The sequence below is a fragment of the Ammodytes marinus genome (genome assembly GCF_949987685.1).
Source record: "Ammodytes marinus genome assembly, chromosome: 20".
Classification (NCBI taxonomy): domain Eukaryota; kingdom Metazoa; phylum Chordata; class Actinopteri; order Uranoscopiformes; family Ammodytidae; genus Ammodytes; species Ammodytes marinus.
The window spans coordinates 7,267,046-7,284,266 of NC_137224.1; the positions used below are offsets into that span (position 1 = coordinate 7,267,046).

Consider the following 17,221-nt stretch of genomic DNA (forward strand, 5'->3'; position numbering starts at 1 on the left):
AGGCTGGCTGGCCAGTTGGCTGGTGGTAAGGTTTACGGCAAGTCCCCAGATGGTTCTTCACTCTTGTCCTCCCAGATGGTAAAGTGGGAGGGACTGGCTGTGTCATTATGATAGAGCTCCGCATGCACACACATGCATCATGGGCAGAGACAAAAAGGATTCGTCTGTCTTTACCGCAGACTCTTCTGCTGGGGCAAATCGCTGTTGTCTCAGTCGTGTCTTCTCGTTTTATTTTTTATTTTTTTTCACAGAGTATACCTTTGAACTCATTAGCCGACCTATGGCTCTCATTGTTGTTTTTCTAGGCAGTTAAATCTTAAACATCCCATTCTCTGACCATCTGGGATCTCCATTTACCGAGCCCCGAATGTTACATTCATTTCATTGGTGTGGTGAAACAGAACACAGGAACAGACAGTGTGCATGCATGCAGGGCCCTCTTGATCCACTTCAGACTCTCATCCTTCGGTGAACGTGTCTGGGTTTTTCCAGGGATCAGAATCAAAGAGATTTTTTTTCTTTCCTTTTTTTTTGTGTGAATCCAAAGCTGCACAGTTGGATCCCAGCTGATGACCGTTATTTTCAAAAGCCCCCAGCAGAGCAGTTCATCGGTCTGAGCTCAACTTGCGCAGCGTAACTGAATAATGCACATTGACGGAGGACTCTTGATGCAAGGTGCTTTGACGCACGGCCTCTGCATTCCAACAGAGCCGATAGCTCTGCATTATTTATCCGGCCTCTTCATGTGTTGTAATGTTTTACATACCTTGCTGGAAATCTGGGCAACTCAACCAAAAGCAGCACCACTCACTCTGTGCCACAGTAAATTCATCTTTACAGTGCTCTACTTTTTCATTTCTTTGCTTGATTAGCCGTGTTATTTTTCCAAGCTCTTACTCTGTCTCTCAACCTACTTGCTAGTTTTTGTCTGAGGAGTGTCGTGCCTTTTAAAGGTGGAGTTAGTGATTCTGAATGCTTGTTGTCAAAATCACTTTTTGTCAAAATCTCCTCACGGTCTGCCACCTGTCTGTAATGTGCGCTGAAAGGAGATCCAGTGTTAATCCACAGCCTAGAATCTGTAAACGGGCATGTTGCTTTCTACGGTGGGCCCCCTTTGTTTACATACCAGTTTACAGAGCCTAGGCTGTGTATTAACACCACATTGTTTTCAGTGGGCACACAGTGCGCACAGGTAGCGGATCGTGAGGAGATAATCACTGCTTTGGAAAAATAGTGATTTTGACAGCAAGCGTTCTCAAGAATCGCTGACTCCACGTTGAATTGTGTGGATAAAGCAGCACATCTGGCTCTGTCAAAGTTAGCAGAGCAAGCTGAAGGTGACAGCCCGCACTCCATTACCTTTTTAATTTCTCATTTTCTTTGCCAAAACATCAAGCGGCATTGTTTGTTTAATCTTGGCAATATGCAATTACACCCACTTGAGGTATGTTTCTCCACTGGGTCCTGTGGGGACAAACAATTTGGCTACAAATACATATTTCTTTGTTATTTGAACTGCGAGCTGAGCTAATATTATTTGGGGACATTTATTGTTGTTATCATGTCTAGCCTAACAAATAAACTTGGTAAATCGGACTCTGTACTGAAAGTTTAAGATCAAATAATTGGTGAGAAGAAATGTCAAGTTCAGTTTTTTTTTTCTTCTTCATAGGACCATTCAGACAACCCCCTTGGCGCTGCGGTCACTCTGGCCCACGAGCTCGGCCACAACTTTGGAATGAACCACGACACTCCAGAGAGGGGGTGTGGCTGCAGGGTGACGGTGGATCGAGGAGGCTGCATCATGACTCCCTCTACGGGGTGAGTAGCACAGTGTCTCCCTTGACGATCGAGAGTTAAAGGTGGAGTCCAGCTTTTCTGGAGAATGCTTCTTGTCAAAATTTCACTTTTTGTCAAAATCTGTGAATATCTCCTCACGATCCGCCACCTGTCCGTACTGTGTGCTCGTGGAAAAAAAACTGTGTTAATACACAGCCTAGGCTCTGTAAACAGGTATGTTGCTAGCTACTGTAGGCTCCTTTTGTTTACATATCCTTTGTGAAAATATCAGTTTACAGAGCCTAAGGTGTGTGTATTAACACCCGATTTTCTTCAGCACACACACAGTACGGACAGCTACCTGATAATGTGGAAATATGCACTGATTTTGACAAAACAAGTCAACAAGCGTTCTCCAGAATTGCTGACTCCGCCTTGAATATATTTTCAACATAGCTGACTCCTCAATCCTTACTGCAATATCCGAGATGACGGGAGTTTTTCTTTCAGCACGTTGGCCTCCAGCAGCCCTGGGCCAAAGGCGATCATTCCCTGCTCCAGTGCACCCCAGTAGTGAGGTCGCTATTTGGAACCGTCTTTTCAGATGACGTCTGACTCCCAAACTATTCGCAATGCATCACCATGATGTCAACCCATCATTAAGTTTGCATTCACTTAGTTGCTCGAAGAGGCCCAGATTGCGATCATGTGTAAACATTATTCCACATGCTCTCCATTTGGAAGTCATTGTCTGTCGAGCGGTAAGCAAATAATGCCATTAAACTGTTGGCCCTGTTGGCTTTGTGGCAGATTCAACAGCTGTGCTAATGCCTCGGGGGGCAATATGACTCATTTTGGAACGAGAAGCCAATGGTTCAATGGCAGTGCACGTCCAAAACTGTAGACTTTTACTTATCCTGACACAAAGTAGCTGATATAGTCTAATAGACTAAAGAAAAGAGTGCATAAAGGGTCCATAAAGTAGCCGGAGTGTGCGAGTGATATACTGCCTTAAATGTATTTTGGAAAACAAAAATACAAACTATACAATTATGTCGCATCTAACAACATATAAAAAAAAGAGGTGTAGGTATTTAAAAGATGCTCACTATGGATTGCAGTGTTTAACATCTTATAGTAAATGGAGCAGAGGGATAGGGATGTGCTGAGTGGAAAAGGTTGGGTATCAGTTCCAGCCCCCAACGTGTAGCGGTCTGTGGGAGCCTCACATTTCATTTATGTTTATGCTGGAAACATCCCCTTTGTATTTGCTTTGGAGCGGAGCCATGAAAAACAGTGAAACACTATTCTTGATCATAGACTCGTAAAACAACACAGCGGTAAGATGTAGATTTATATATAACTGTGATTGAGGGTATCCCTGGTCATGGACTTTGTCCTAAACTTGGCAACGAGATATATACACATACAAAAAAGAGCAAGAAATGCTTGTTTCCGTCTTTCTTTCTTTCTTTCTTTCTTTCTTTCTTTCTTTCTTTCTTTCTTTCTTTCTTTCTTTCTTTGGCTCTTGCCTTTTTTCCCTCACTCACAGTCAGTTAGAGCCATTCTATTCTTTGACACACATGCAACTTTAATGTTGGAAAATCTCTCTCTGCAGCTCCAACTAAATAGTTAAAAACCTCCTGATAAGACTGTCTCCCGTGCAGTTTCTATGTACGACGAACTTATCACCTCTCCCTTAAACTATCTCAATCTGAAGCCACACGTCGCAGTGACAATCCTCTCCAAAATGATGTTTTGCATGTATCGAAAAGGGACTGGTGGGAATAAAAAAATAAGACATAAATATTTAAGGTGATTTTTCCCCACGGAGAAAGCACTTCTTTCATTGCAGCTGACAAAAGGAAAGAAATGATCTGGTCCTTGGTTTGAAAATAATCTCCTCCGCACCCTATTATTGCTCCATACTGCTGCTCTGTCAATTTAATCCAGGATTAAGGAAAGCAACACATCAAAATAAAGATGTTAAAGAACTCTGTATTCCCTCATTCGGGATTCTTCGGTTAATTCCAGGTCAGCAACAACATGCTCTGCCTTGAGGCGGTACTAATACATCTCCCATGGGTTTCAGCTAGCTCAAGCCCCCCTCGCAGTTCCATGCTTCCAAACGCCATGTGGCCACACACACACAAACACACGCGGGGTGTCTGCTGCAATCACTCCAATGTTGTTCATCACCCAGCAGCTACAGTTATTTGTTTACAGCATTTGACTGACTTGTTATTCTAGGCAGGCGACCAGCTCTTTTTTTTTTTTTTTTTCAAACACAATGCAATTTCACAGAATGCCCTTTTTTTCACCGGGCCACGGTTTGGATGAGTTGCTACGTAAGCCACAGTGATTACCAGGCCCCCGCATTGAGTAATTGGAAGTACTTGCACGATTCAGTACCTTGTGTTTTTCTATTTGCTTGGTTTCATTGATCTTTCATATCAATCGAATAAAGCACAGGAATGTCTCCATTGTCACTGATATGCACAGACAGATCCACATCAAGCTCTCCCCGGCCTTGCTGTATAGCTCCAGGAATTTGGACAGAGGAGATCCAGTTCATCATTGTTTTATTGGGTTGGGTGGGCGGTTAGAGTTTGGTGGTGGTGGTGGTGGGGGGGGGGGGGCAGTCAAACTACAAGCTGTCCCAGTGCCAGCTGCACATCTGCAGAGAGCACTGCCTTGTTTCCTGCTCGCATTGGTCACGGCCAATTGTCGCTTCCCCCTTCTCCATCCATCTCTGTATATCAACCCCCCCTCAGTTAAGTCTAAATGAGAACAGGCCGATGTCTTTCACCATTGGAGATCGTAAACAATGACACATGCACAGGGATTTTCTTCCTGTCTGAGTACAGTTCGCATTGTGATGGATACAACAGTTTGGCAGTATTTTGCACCAATAGCTTGGGATAAAGCAGCAATATTACCACATGTCTTCAGATAAACAGCCAAGCGATTTCAACTAAAACCCCAGTGTGAAAGATCTCTAAATGATTTAATACAATTGTGTTATGATGAAGCTGGTGTCCAGATGTATGCAGATGATACCCTTATCATCTGGTGGAACATTGTCCTCATCTTGCACAAAAAGTTGTGAAAATGCATTTCCAAAACATGGTTTAATTATTTTCCTTTGTTTAATTCAAATGTGTTTAATTAGTTATCAAGTTGATCATTTGTTACAAATGCCGTGATACGTGCATATTTGTTCCTATAAAAAATACAAATGAACGAATACAGCCAATTGACAAGCAAGTCAGTCACTCAAACTGAGATGGACAGATAGACTCCAAGGATGCATCATTAAGACAGAGTTTATACTGGCATGGGTCAAAAACCTGAGTAAAATAGTAACTCCTACGCGGCATCACCATCAGACAGATATTGACATATTTCTCTTGTCATAAAATAATGAGGAGATCACACAGAAAGCGAACCAGAGTCCCCGGGCACGCTACGGAAATGTGACCCATGCCCGGGCTGAAGAACAGGAACTCTCTAGTATGCCTTGTTTAATTGGGTCCATAGGGAAATCACTGTGAAGAAAAAAAAAAACGCTCTTCAGTATCTACAACATAGGCCAGACTGCCGGGCACCGAATGGCCACAACAGATCATATCACCTAATGTCATCGCCCAGAGAGCCTCAGACTCTATACACGCACGAGAAGGAAGACCTAACATTTATATGAGATGTGTAGTGATGCAGACTATGGTTTTGAATTACTGAAGTATCAAGTATTAAATATTTGTCATAGTTACAGCTGCCACAGTCATGTTTGAATTAGATTCCGTTGACATCCGTGCCGGTGTGATCAAGCTCTTTCAAAACTGTAAAAAAAAAAGCAGTGATAACAGCATGAAGATAGGGGTGAGTGTATCAGCACTTTGCACATTTTGTATTTTCTCCAACAAGGGTTCTCAAGGATGGGGGGGGGGGGGGGTCGGGGGATTTTTTTGGCAGATACGTCATTGGAAAGGGGCCGGCTCATCTGATTCATTGCGTGATCAGTGTTTTACGGCTGACAAGATGTGACATGAACTGGCTGTGCAGGATGTGTTTGGATGAGTTTCCCGGGGTTTCTCTGTGATTTCAACCACAAGGACAGAGGAGACTAGTCAGAGAGAGAAAAGCCCTGCCCAGCTAAATTTAGGTTAAAGGGGTCGGTGTATTTATTTATTATTATTTATGTGATGCTTTGCCTGATGGCTGGTGAAATGGAAAACGTTTGGATTTGTGATCATTGTCTGCAGAAAAAGCATGTACAAAAGTGATCTTCATGTGGTGCTTTTTTTATCCTGTGACTGCACTCAACACTTGTCTAATGTGGATTAACCACAACATTGTACTTGAGCGTTGTCAAGAAACTAAAGTATAGACTAAAGTATAGTATTATGTAGTAAAGAATAAGCACACTCATTTGTTGAGATGAAATTGTTATGCTGCTCTGGCCAAATCATTTCTGTCTTGAATGAAAGTTTTATAGAACTGGAGTCTTTTAAACTGGGTTAGGACGGCAGATCAGACAACAGTGGATCAATGAAAAGCAAGAGGCATAACTTAAGAAATAGAGCCAATAGAAATGTACGCATTTTAGGTTAAGAACTGTCAGGGGATTCCATTTCACTCTAAACATCTTTACATAGCGCTGTCAAAGTTCATCTAAATCTTTTCTCAAAGTAGCACAGGGCTGTGAGATGTTTGCCTTGAGCCTTGAGCTCTGGAGTATGATCCCAGTGTGCGGTTGAGCTTATAGGAGGCCTGTAACTGATCTGGGAACGCTTTCGTTATCGCCAGACCTCCAACAGATCCATTAAAGCCCTCGGATTGGCCAGCGCCGCAGCTTAGTTACAGCGATTCCTTTATACACACTCTTATCAGCCATCACCCAAAGTAGGCTACCTCTGGAGGTCGGGAGCCAACTGTCAAACACAACTTGTGGGTAGGGAGATGAGGAAAAGAATGCAGGGCTGAGGAGAATTACCATATATTTAGCATAAGGGGAACTGGAGCGAGACCAGGTGGAAAACAATACAGCAGTATATAAGGCAGAAATAGCAGTCTCTGAGAACCAGGCAGTGGTCACAACAACAGGATGAGAACAAGCCCTAAGGTCATGGAGTCATGCTGGGGTCTTTTTCTTTTGAGGTGTTGGCAAATGCTCCCATGGGATGAATAGTTGTCTAGGCCAGGGGTGTCTTGGGTTCACCGTCAAGCCCCAGATGTGCCCACCATGACTGGTCACTCACTGCACCGCTAACCTAGAGCCCTGAGGACTGCAGCTGCCATCCACTGTAATTCATTTATGGGCCTCTTTGCCTTTTCTCAGAGCCATTATTCCCCTTCTACTCCCATCCTCGAACCGTTTGTGGTGGTAGACTAAATTATTTCTGTATTGCATCTCATAAAGAACAGCTGGATCCCGGGCCGCTCATGTGTCGTGGAGAGAGAAAAAGGACGGGGAAAAAACAAGGATGTGAGTTTTTGGTCATGGGTTTGCGTGGGGCTGGGTAAGTGAAGAGCAGGGCTGGGTTGGTGGAAATTGAATGAATGCTGCCAGAGAGAGATAGAGACAGAGAGAGAGAGAGAGAGAGAGACTTTGGGGGGGCAAAAAGGAAATCAACAACAGCAGTTGCGAAGGAAGTGACCTGCCCCGTTGAAACAGCAGCCTTGACAGCTGTTCATCATGGCAAGATCCCCCCCGAGGTGATCAGAGGGGGGGAACAAGAGGCCGCAATAATGGCTGTTATTACAGCTTTTCCTCATTTGCTCCTTCCTTTTTGTCATTTCGTGTCATGTCATTACAGATCCACTCTGATCTTGTGCTTTCTTTATTTCAGTGTCTAGAGAGAGCAGCTCCAAAGTACCCCACTTTCACCTAACACAACCTCTGCATGGTAGACGTGAAAGGGAGCAGCAGGCTGTGTGTTTTAGGGGTGGGATGGGGTGGGGGGTGGTCAGTGATGTAAGCCTCCTCTACACATGACGGAAATCGGAGGCAAGCCGAAGAATGAGGTCATGTCAAAACATTTGCAGAGTGTCACGACATATTTAGAGCCGCATTTGACGTGAAACCCAATCAGAGAAAAAACAACAGTTTGTAAGAGAGATGTCGACGTTGAGCTGTAAAGACGTGCATCCCCTCGCAGAAACTGAAAAAAAGGGATTGTTTTACGGATTTCTATGTCAATACAGCCAATAGGTTTCGAGGCTCGGCCTTACAAGATGAAAAACAAATAGACAACTCAACTGCATTTAAAGTCATGTATCGCTTAAATAAACACCTCACTGAGCTGCGTTTATCGGGCTGCTAAGGACAATTATAGGACTTTGTTTCCTTTGCCATAGGGGGCCTGTATATAAATTGGCCCTTGTATACACAAGCTCCTTTCAGATGTATGCTTGTTGAAAGATTACCAATAGTGCTACAACCATGAATCGTTTACTATCCTTCCATCACTATAATTTTCACAAGCTAAATAGCTAATTTCCCATGGTGTCATTTAGAAAAAATCCATTATGCACTGAAAAATTGGAATTTGTTAAAGGCAGTTTGCTTATCTGGACTATCCTAGTGGCTGCAAATTGTAAATGACTCTGGAATTGACACATTTTGCACAATCATTACAACAAATGCCTACACAGACTTGCAAGTGAACTGGACGTGCAAAGTTAGATGTGTGTCCACATCTCTTGGCGTCCAGCTGTTGGGTGGGTGTGCGCCTGTTGAAAGAATCATTTGGGTAATTAAGTTGAACTGGATCTCCCACATGTTGTCACGTAACTGCACTCATCTGTGTGCACAAAAGTCAAGCACGGATATGAGTGTGAATATTATGTAGAGTCACCCATTCCAGCCTGAGTTAGTAGGCTGAGTTTTACGGCGTGGGAGGAGGTATTAAAAATCTCATATGGTGCTTCATTATCAAGAGTCACAAAGAGAACAAGATAAAATCTGCTCATTTTCATGCACTCTTCTCACACACACACACACACACACACACACACACACACTCAAACCGTCATCTAAGGCACTTTATTATCACAGCAAAACCTCAATAAAGCCACGGAGGGTCGGGGTAACAAAGCTTTTGGCAGAGAGAGGGCCCTGGGCTGTGTGTTTCCCCCACGAGGTCGGACCACCCCTTCTGTCCGCTCCAACAACAATATTAAAAACACACCATTCCCCTTGTTTCTCTCCAATTTATGGGTGTTGCAAGCCATTAGTGAAGGAAGCACTTTTTGCTTTTGAGTTTTTATGATCCCCCTGTCTCATAAAATATGCCTTATCAGATCTACCTCTCTCTCTCTCTCTCTCTCTCTCTCTTTCTCTGTGTCTCTCTCTCTCTCTCTCTCTCTGTGTGTCTCTCTCTCTCTGTCTCTCTCACAATCTCTCTACGGAGGGAGACGTCACCCAGTCCCTGTGCCGTTTGCATACTGATGGGAGTTTATGGGTAGAGTCTGCCCGGGCTCAAGTGGTTAATTGATTTTGTAATTAGTAGCAATTATGCACTGATTACATCACAGTGAAGAGGACCCTTGTGGGAAGATATCTTGATTGTGTCACTCACTATAAACATATGCTTTCAACCCACAGGTATCCGTTCCCCACCGTTTTCAGCAGCTGCAGCAAGAAGGACCTGACAGCCAGCTTCGAGAAAGGTGTGGGGATGTGTCTGTTCAACATGCCCGAGGTCAAGGTGCTCTACGGCGGGCAGAAATGTGGCAATGGCTACGTGGAGGAGGGCGAGGAGTGCGACTGTGGAGAACTTGAGGTGAGAGCTATGTACGGTACAGGGCTAAATAGGTCACGGTAAACAAATTGCTTTTTATCTCCAGTCAGACCCCCCTACATTTCTTTCAGCGTTCTTGTTTTACGTCGCTTTTCTGCCAAAATTGCCTACGTCTTCCTAAACTGCTACCCATAGTTAGGTTTAGTTAGTTTAGTTTCCCACGTTTGAGATATGAATCAAGAAAAAGCACTAGTTGGGGTGGTTTTCTGTAGCCTTTCTGAAACAAACTGGCATGGCACAAAACATACATTTCCCAAAGCAAAAACAAACTGTTCACCTTCTGTTTTCAAAGCGTACAGAGAGCACAGAGCTCTTGTTAATGCAAAACACACCTTCTCTCTCCGGAAAATGAGCTGTGAGATATGAGTGTGAATTTATTCAATCCGTGCGCTGTAAAAGGCATCTGCTGTGTGTGTGTGTGTATGTGTGTGTGTGTGTGTGTGTGTGTGTGTGTGTGTGTGTGTCTGGGTTGGAGGGTTGTCTGATCGGGATACAATTCACGGAGAGGGAAACATCGCTGACAGCTTCGCCCTGTCAACAGGCCGATTGTTAAAATTAATCTGCAGCGGCGTGCACATACTCAATGGCAGCACACACGTTGCCTATACTGCTCAGACTGTAGGATGACAATGCGGTTAATCCTGATGCAGCTGAAAAAATTAGACAGTGGCAGAATTATAAAATATGAAAGAGACATCTATATTATAGCCTATGTAAGAATGCCTTTCGTGATTTTGTTTATCTCTTCATGCCAGTCTTTTTTCGTGAGCTGTTCATGCTTCACCCAGGGTCAGGCTGAAAGTGGCCTTCATCCTTCAAATCAAAGAACTGACATACGCCCATATTGCAGGCCAGAGCCAGAAGCCAGAGTAAAGCTCTCCGCGGAGTTGAGCAGCGGCATGCCAACACAGGCCAGATCAGAGTGCCCAAGACACCACCTCTCTCCACCATTAAGAAAAGCCTGGGTTCTTATTGCTCACAATCACAGGGCTACATCTTTCCAGCGTGACTGCTTCTCCGCCTCCCCCTCCCTCCTCTTGGCCCTGGGGACCATGGGAAAGGCTCTTAATGCTTTTCAGGCTAAAAAGAAGTTCTGGAAGGCCCATCATGTCAGCTGTGTCCCCTGCCAGCTAGCTCCATCCATCTACTAACTCCACACTCGCGCTGCACTGTATAGCTGTACAGACTGTTCAGACTTTAGGCTTAATGGCTAGAAAAGAGAGAGTCCACCTCTCGGGGGTCCAGTCAGCCAAGAAGAATACACGTTGTTCCACTCAGCCTTGATTGAATGCTACCTTCCATCTGTATCAGGAGGCACAGAGTTGTCGATTGGTGCAGGGCACGGCTCATAATAAAGGCTAATATGGAACAGATGGGCCTCCATGGTGAGATGGGAAACGTTACAGGGATGGTATGTTACGGATAGTGTTTGTGTGGGTGTGGGTGTGTGGGTGTGTGGGTGTCTCTCTCTCGGCACTGCAAAACGGGCCAATTCAAGAATGGATAATTTTTTATCTTAAAAAAATATATAAGTCCTATCAACCACCCCTTTGCATTTGGTTAATAAAGAGTAGCTTAAAGAGTAACTTACTCCATCTGTTTCATCTGGGACTAATAGCCACTTTAGCCAGTATCAATGATGGGTGTGTGGGGTCAGAAGTGTGCTGTGTTGCACCCTTTAACCACACCTAACGGTGATGTCACCTGGTCTAGAAAAACATCTGTACGTCACTGCAGCAAAGTGAGAAGTCAAACCACTGGAGGTCACCAAAGACATGACTTTTAGAGGGGTGTTAATTCATTAGTTAGGGGAGGGGGATGTAAATAAATGTGTATGGTACAATCTGCCGGGTAAAGCTCCTCAAACCAACGTTAACAAGCAGGAGACCCAGTGTAGTCTGTTGAAGTTCTTTTCTACGTTTTTTCTTTTAGGGTCAGTTAGTTCCTGGCTCATGGCTTGATTTTTATATTATTCCATTAGGTCTTATCAAGACCGTTGATACTCCTTTGGCAGTTTCTATTTGTTACGAGCCAATTTGTCTAAATAACACAATATTTTCCCTTTTTTTTTCTTTTTTTGTTGTTGTAATGTGTCTCTTTCTTTTCTCTCCTCATTTTTCTTTTTCCTTCACCGTCCGGCTCATGGTTCCAGGGTTCTAAATGAGTTTGTAAGTCCTGTCAGATGAAAACCTTGTTTTCACAGAACTAAAAAACTGCTGTTTCCTTTCCCTCTGCCAGGGTTTTTTCTTTTTCTTCCGTGGCTACGGTACACAGTCCTGCTAGGGCTGCATCCAACCTGATAACACATTCTGAGCATTTTACTCTGGGCTGAAATATGATCTCTTTGTGCTGAATGTGTTCTTCTTCTTTTTGTTCTTGTTCCCCCTAACTTACATTCCGTTTCTCTGCTCATACCTTCTTTTTCCCCCCTTTCTTTTCCATCTAAAGGAATGTATGAATCCCTGCTGCAATGCTACCACCTGCACCTTGAAGGGAGATGCTGTGTGCGCACACGGACAATGCTGCCAGGACTGTCAGGTAGGATGTGCTTACTGTTTTTGCCACAGCCACGGTATTTGCACAGGCATTCTTGACACAAACATGTTCTCACGGATTAACTTGAGCTTTACGTCAGCAGCAGCGCTAACAATATGTTGTAAACAAACATTTCTCCGGAGCTCTTCTCGGCTCACCCCGTATTTGTCTCATTGCTTCCACTATGTTGCTTCCCGTCAACATTGGGACTGTAGCTGAAGCCAGCAGGCACGCCATGCCGGGAATCCAGTAACTCTTGTGATCTGCCCGAGTTCTGCACCGGCACTAGCCCTCACTGCCCGTCCAACGTCTACCTGCACGACGGCCACGGTTGCCATAACGTTGATGGCTACTGTTACAACGGCATCTGCCAGACTCACGAACAGCAATGCATCACACTGTGGGGCCCAGGTATGTACAAGGCCCTCTCGCTGGCTCACACAATGGTTCAATAATAGTCACCAGCTTTTTTTTTTTTTTAAATGTGTTTTATTGTGTTTCATAGGAGCAAAGGCAGCTCCAGGCATCTGCTTTGAAAGGGTCAACTCAGCAGGAGACCCTTATGGCAACTGTGGCAAGGACTCCAAAGGTTCCTTCGCCAAATGTGAAGCACGGTAAGACCTGCACTTCATACATAGAGCATGGACTTACTTTGTGAAAAGAACTGAACATTCACCCATGACCGGACCTTTTCAATGCAAAAGAATGGATGTGATTGACCAGTGCATGGAACAATCAGTTGATTAGTACAAGCCAAAAATTGCTTCCAGCCTCTGAAATATGAGAATTGGCTGCATTACCCTCTGTTTCATATCATTGTGAATGACATATTTGACTGTTGTTGTAAAACAAGCAATTTTCAAGACATCCATCTGGGTTGTGTCAACATGGGCTGGTCTTTCTTCTTAATGTTCTGACATCTTATATACTAAACTATTAATCCAAAATTTAACTGACACCTTAAAACGATGTAAGTAATAATTAGTTGCAGGCCTAATTGAAGGTTACATAGGCACAGGATGAAATGCAGCAAGTTACAATATCTCTCAGGTTGTTGCTCTGAAATGAGCACAAACAAACTGCCTGTTCTGCTCTCTTTCCCTAATTGGACGGCAAGAGTGAGCGGGGAGGAAAAAATAATTGCATATAGTACACACACATTGTGTAGTAAAAACGGTGACACCTTGTTCAATTATCACATTGTTCTTCTCCCCGTTGTTTGGCTTCTTGTTTGCAGAGACGCTAAGTGTGGCAAAGTCCAGTGTCAAGGAGGAGCTAACCGCCCAGTAATTGGTACCAATGCTGTTTCCATAGAAACAAACATCCCCTTGCAGGAAGGGGGGAGGATACTGTGTCGAGGGACGCACGTCTACTTGGGCGACGACATGCCCGACCCCGGCCTGGTCCTGACGGGCACCAAGTGTGGGGATGGACTGGTGAGAGCAGTGCATATACTGTACACAACATACACAATAGTAAAGGATGCATTGGAATATATATATATATAAATCATAGACAAGCAGAAGTGTTGACTTATGCATTGTGCATAATTATGTTACGTTAACTTTCCATCTACTGTATGTTTAAATTGATTTTGCTTTTGAGGTCAGGTAAACCAAAAGTTATTGGTAAAACAGGTGCTTTAGCCTAAATGTCCTACCATTGTTTAAGTAGCGTTTTTCTTTTGTCCATGCCGTCCACCGTTGTTTTGTTCTGTTATTATTCGAATGTTTTGTGCTCCATACCATAATACTATGGTCAAGACTAGAGCCGTAAATAATTTAAATGAAATGAAAATGAAAAACAACTATTCTACATGATGTTTGATGCTTCTGTGCTTTTGCTGATTTTGTCTGAAGCTATGAACAATTATTTGTATTTTTTACACTGTTGTATTGCTGTATAATTCTAGGAGTCCATCATAATGGAAAACTCACCGACCCATATGCACATTGAAATACTTTGGGTTTAGACAGACTTGAAAGCATGAACCTATCCTTTTAAGTAAAGGATTTGAATACATTAACCACCACTGCTTAATACTGCTGCAGACTGTCTAAGACGGTGTGTAAACTTAATGTGAATTTATTTCCCAAATTCTGGGAAGAAATAAGGGCGGAGAAAAGTGATGTGGAGCGACAGGCCATGACTAAACCTGTCCTAAGAAGTTCTACAGGGTGTTTCTTCTAGTCATTTCAGACTCGCATAGCCCCGAACACTTCATTGACTTACCGTTATTCATTCTAGTTGGCAATCTCCGGAGACATATATTACGCCATTGGTCATTTCAGTGGTACAGTTACTCCATTTAGTCTTCTGTGATCCTCCACCCTTAAAGGAGGATTCTAGCCTCAGCCCTTCATCTGTCAAAGCCCCTCTGGCATTACTCTCCCAGTGCCCAGGGCTGCCAGGTTCATCTTTCACATTCACAAGCCTGGGGGATATTTGGGTGCGGTGCCTTTAAATGAGCCCACGGTCCACACGTCGTATAACTTGAAATATTAAAGCAGCTTTAATTTTTCTTCAAAAATCCCAGTGTTAACATAATTACATTTCGTGCTTTGTTTTTTAAGCCGAAATGGTCTTGTCAGGGGCAAATTAGAAGAATTATATATCTCGGTCCGTTGCTCATTTCCCTTTTTAAAAGATTAGAAAGTTTTGGAACAATATTGCAGATACGCTCTTTAAGGTTCACTTCTTTGTCAATTTTCTTTAAGTGTTTTTGTCTTGCTTCAGATGTGTCTGAATCGCCAGTGCCAGAACGTCAGTGTTTTTGGCGTGCACCAGTGCTCATCCAAGTGCAGTGGTCGCGGGGTGAGTACAGCACCTTTCTTTTCTAAAGTGATTGGCCTGTCTATCTCGAAACCAGTGGCCACCCCCGGATTAGCTGTTGACTTAATATCCCATTTGACTTCACACAGAAGCTAAATATGTTCAAAATGCCCTGTGTACGCCATGGTAGGGAGGGAGCCATTACGGTGCCTCGCAATCAATCATTCTGGATGCTGAAAGGTTCAATCAATTAGACATAATAGCTTTAATTTGTGCTCAGCCATTCATCACACTCTCAGGCAGTCGTCCTTGTCCCAAAAAACTGTGTTGAAATGTGAAATCTGAAGGCCAGGCTTTTATCTGACCGAACACTTATGGAGCGGGTGACATACAGCTTGACTTTGAGCCGGGGGAGTGTGGGTAAAGGATTTTTTTGTTAAATGCCACCCATCAAACATCTACGGGTGGTCCCTGTTTGAGATGAAATATGTGGCTTCTGTGGTTACAACTCACGACTGCGACCGGTAAAAGTCAAACGAAACATCTCAAGTTATTACACTGCCACATTTGTTTGTCTTAAGTTCCAATTTGCGACCCATCTATAAAGCTCTAGGGACCGTTTTTTTTTACGCGCAGAAATAAAAAAGAATGTTGCTGCTCCTCCTCTAGGAGACGGGGCACCCTCCTCTGCATGCAGACAGATTAGATCAAGATGTTGCCTTGGAAAGAGGCCCTCACCTGCTCCGTATTACCCTACTGGGGGAAATCCTCTTAGACTCCACTATTGCTTTACTCTCCAGGACAGGAAGGAGAGAAAGAGAGACACATAGAGAAAGAGAAAGAGAGACAGAGAGAGAGAGAACAAACAAAATCTGCTCTGTTTTTTTTTTACCAGACGTCTTTGCCATGTGGAGCCTAGCAGTGTGGATTCTTGGCTAACTGTATGCCTTCTCCATGTAGCACGTAGAGCGTCTTTATCATCAGTTGTTTGTTGACTGTGGCTGTCAACAAGTGCTGAGAAAACTGCACACAATTAACCCTTATGCCCCGTTAAAAAAAAGTTACACTGGGACCGCTTCGTACATTTTGTGTATTTTGACCTTTAAACTGCATTAAAATGATGAAAGATCAATATTTTTTCACAATTTTTTTTTCCATTTTTTTCATGAAGGGGTTGTTATTCAATTCATGTTGTGATTTAATAAATCACAAATGAAAATTAACCCTTTAGATGCCATTTTTGATCATATACCACTAACCGCTTTTTTGAAAAATACACATAAATTCAATATTCAAATCTTTTTTTTAACTTTGATTATTATTAGTATCACCGGCTCACCCATCTGAATGATAGGTGAGAAAATTATATTTGGTGCATTATTACTTTTTGTTTAATGTCAGATTGAATAAAAAAGTTACACTGGGACCGCTTCGTACATTTTGTGTATTTTGACCTTTAAACTGCATTAAAATTATGAAAGATCAATATTTTTTCACAATTTTTTTTTCCATTTTTTTCATGAAGGGGTTGTTATTCAATTCATGTTGTGATTTAATTAATCACAATTAAAAATTAACCCTTTAGATGCCAGTTTCGATCATATACCACCAACCGCTTTTTTGAAAAATACACTAAAATTCAATATTCAAATATTTTTTTTAACTTTGATTATTATTAGTATCACCGACTCACCCATCTGAATGATAGGTGAGAAAATTATATTTGGTGCATTATTACTTTTTGTTTAATGTCAGATTGAATAAAAAAGTTACACTGGGACCGCTTCGTACATTTTGTGTATTTTGACCTTTAAACTGCATTAAAATGATGAAAGATCAATATTTTTTCACAATTTTTTTTTCCATTTGTTTCATGAAGGGGTTGTTATTCAATTCATGTTGTGATTTAATTAATCACAATTAAAAATTAACCCTTTAGATGCCAGTTTCGATCATATACCACCAACCGCTTTTTTGAAAAATACACTAAAATTCAATATTCAAATATTTTTTTTAACTTTGATTATTATTAGTATCACCGGCTCACCCATCTGAATGATAGGTGAGAAAATTATATTTGGGGCATTATTACTTTTTGAATAATGTCAAATTGAATAAAAAAAGTTAGATTTCTACCATTGACTTGCATTATAAGAAAACTTTTTGGCAACCCGCCTTTAAATTAAAGTGAAAATTTTTTTTTGCCTCTGATTTCCCATATTACTGCAGAAAACACAATGCAATTGGGTAAAATGAAAGAGAATAGTAAAATTTACCCATTTTATCACCTCTTTTATCATCAAAATATGAATTTTTATGATGAAAACCAC

General features: G+C 42.5%; 1 protein-coding gene across 1 annotated transcript in view; it reads left to right on the forward strand.

Annotated features, from left to right (window-relative positions):
- The window catches only part of adam12a (ADAM metallopeptidase domain 12a), an 81,484-nt gene that overhangs the window by 55,151 nt on the left and 9,112 nt on the right, over nucleotides 1-17,221 (forward strand). The window contains exons 11-17 of the mRNA XM_080049522.1: nucleotides 1,673-1,821; nucleotides 9,389-9,566; nucleotides 12,033-12,122; nucleotides 12,335-12,530; nucleotides 12,625-12,733; nucleotides 13,357-13,555; nucleotides 14,856-14,933. Of these exons, the coding sequence (XP_079905648.1) occupies nucleotides 1,673-1,821; nucleotides 9,389-9,566; nucleotides 12,033-12,122; nucleotides 12,335-12,530; nucleotides 12,625-12,733; nucleotides 13,357-13,555; nucleotides 14,856-14,933 (999 nt within the window). The remainder of the gene's footprint in view (nucleotides 1-1,672; nucleotides 1,822-9,388; nucleotides 9,567-12,032; nucleotides 12,123-12,334; nucleotides 12,531-12,624; nucleotides 12,734-13,356; nucleotides 13,556-14,855; nucleotides 14,934-17,221) is intronic.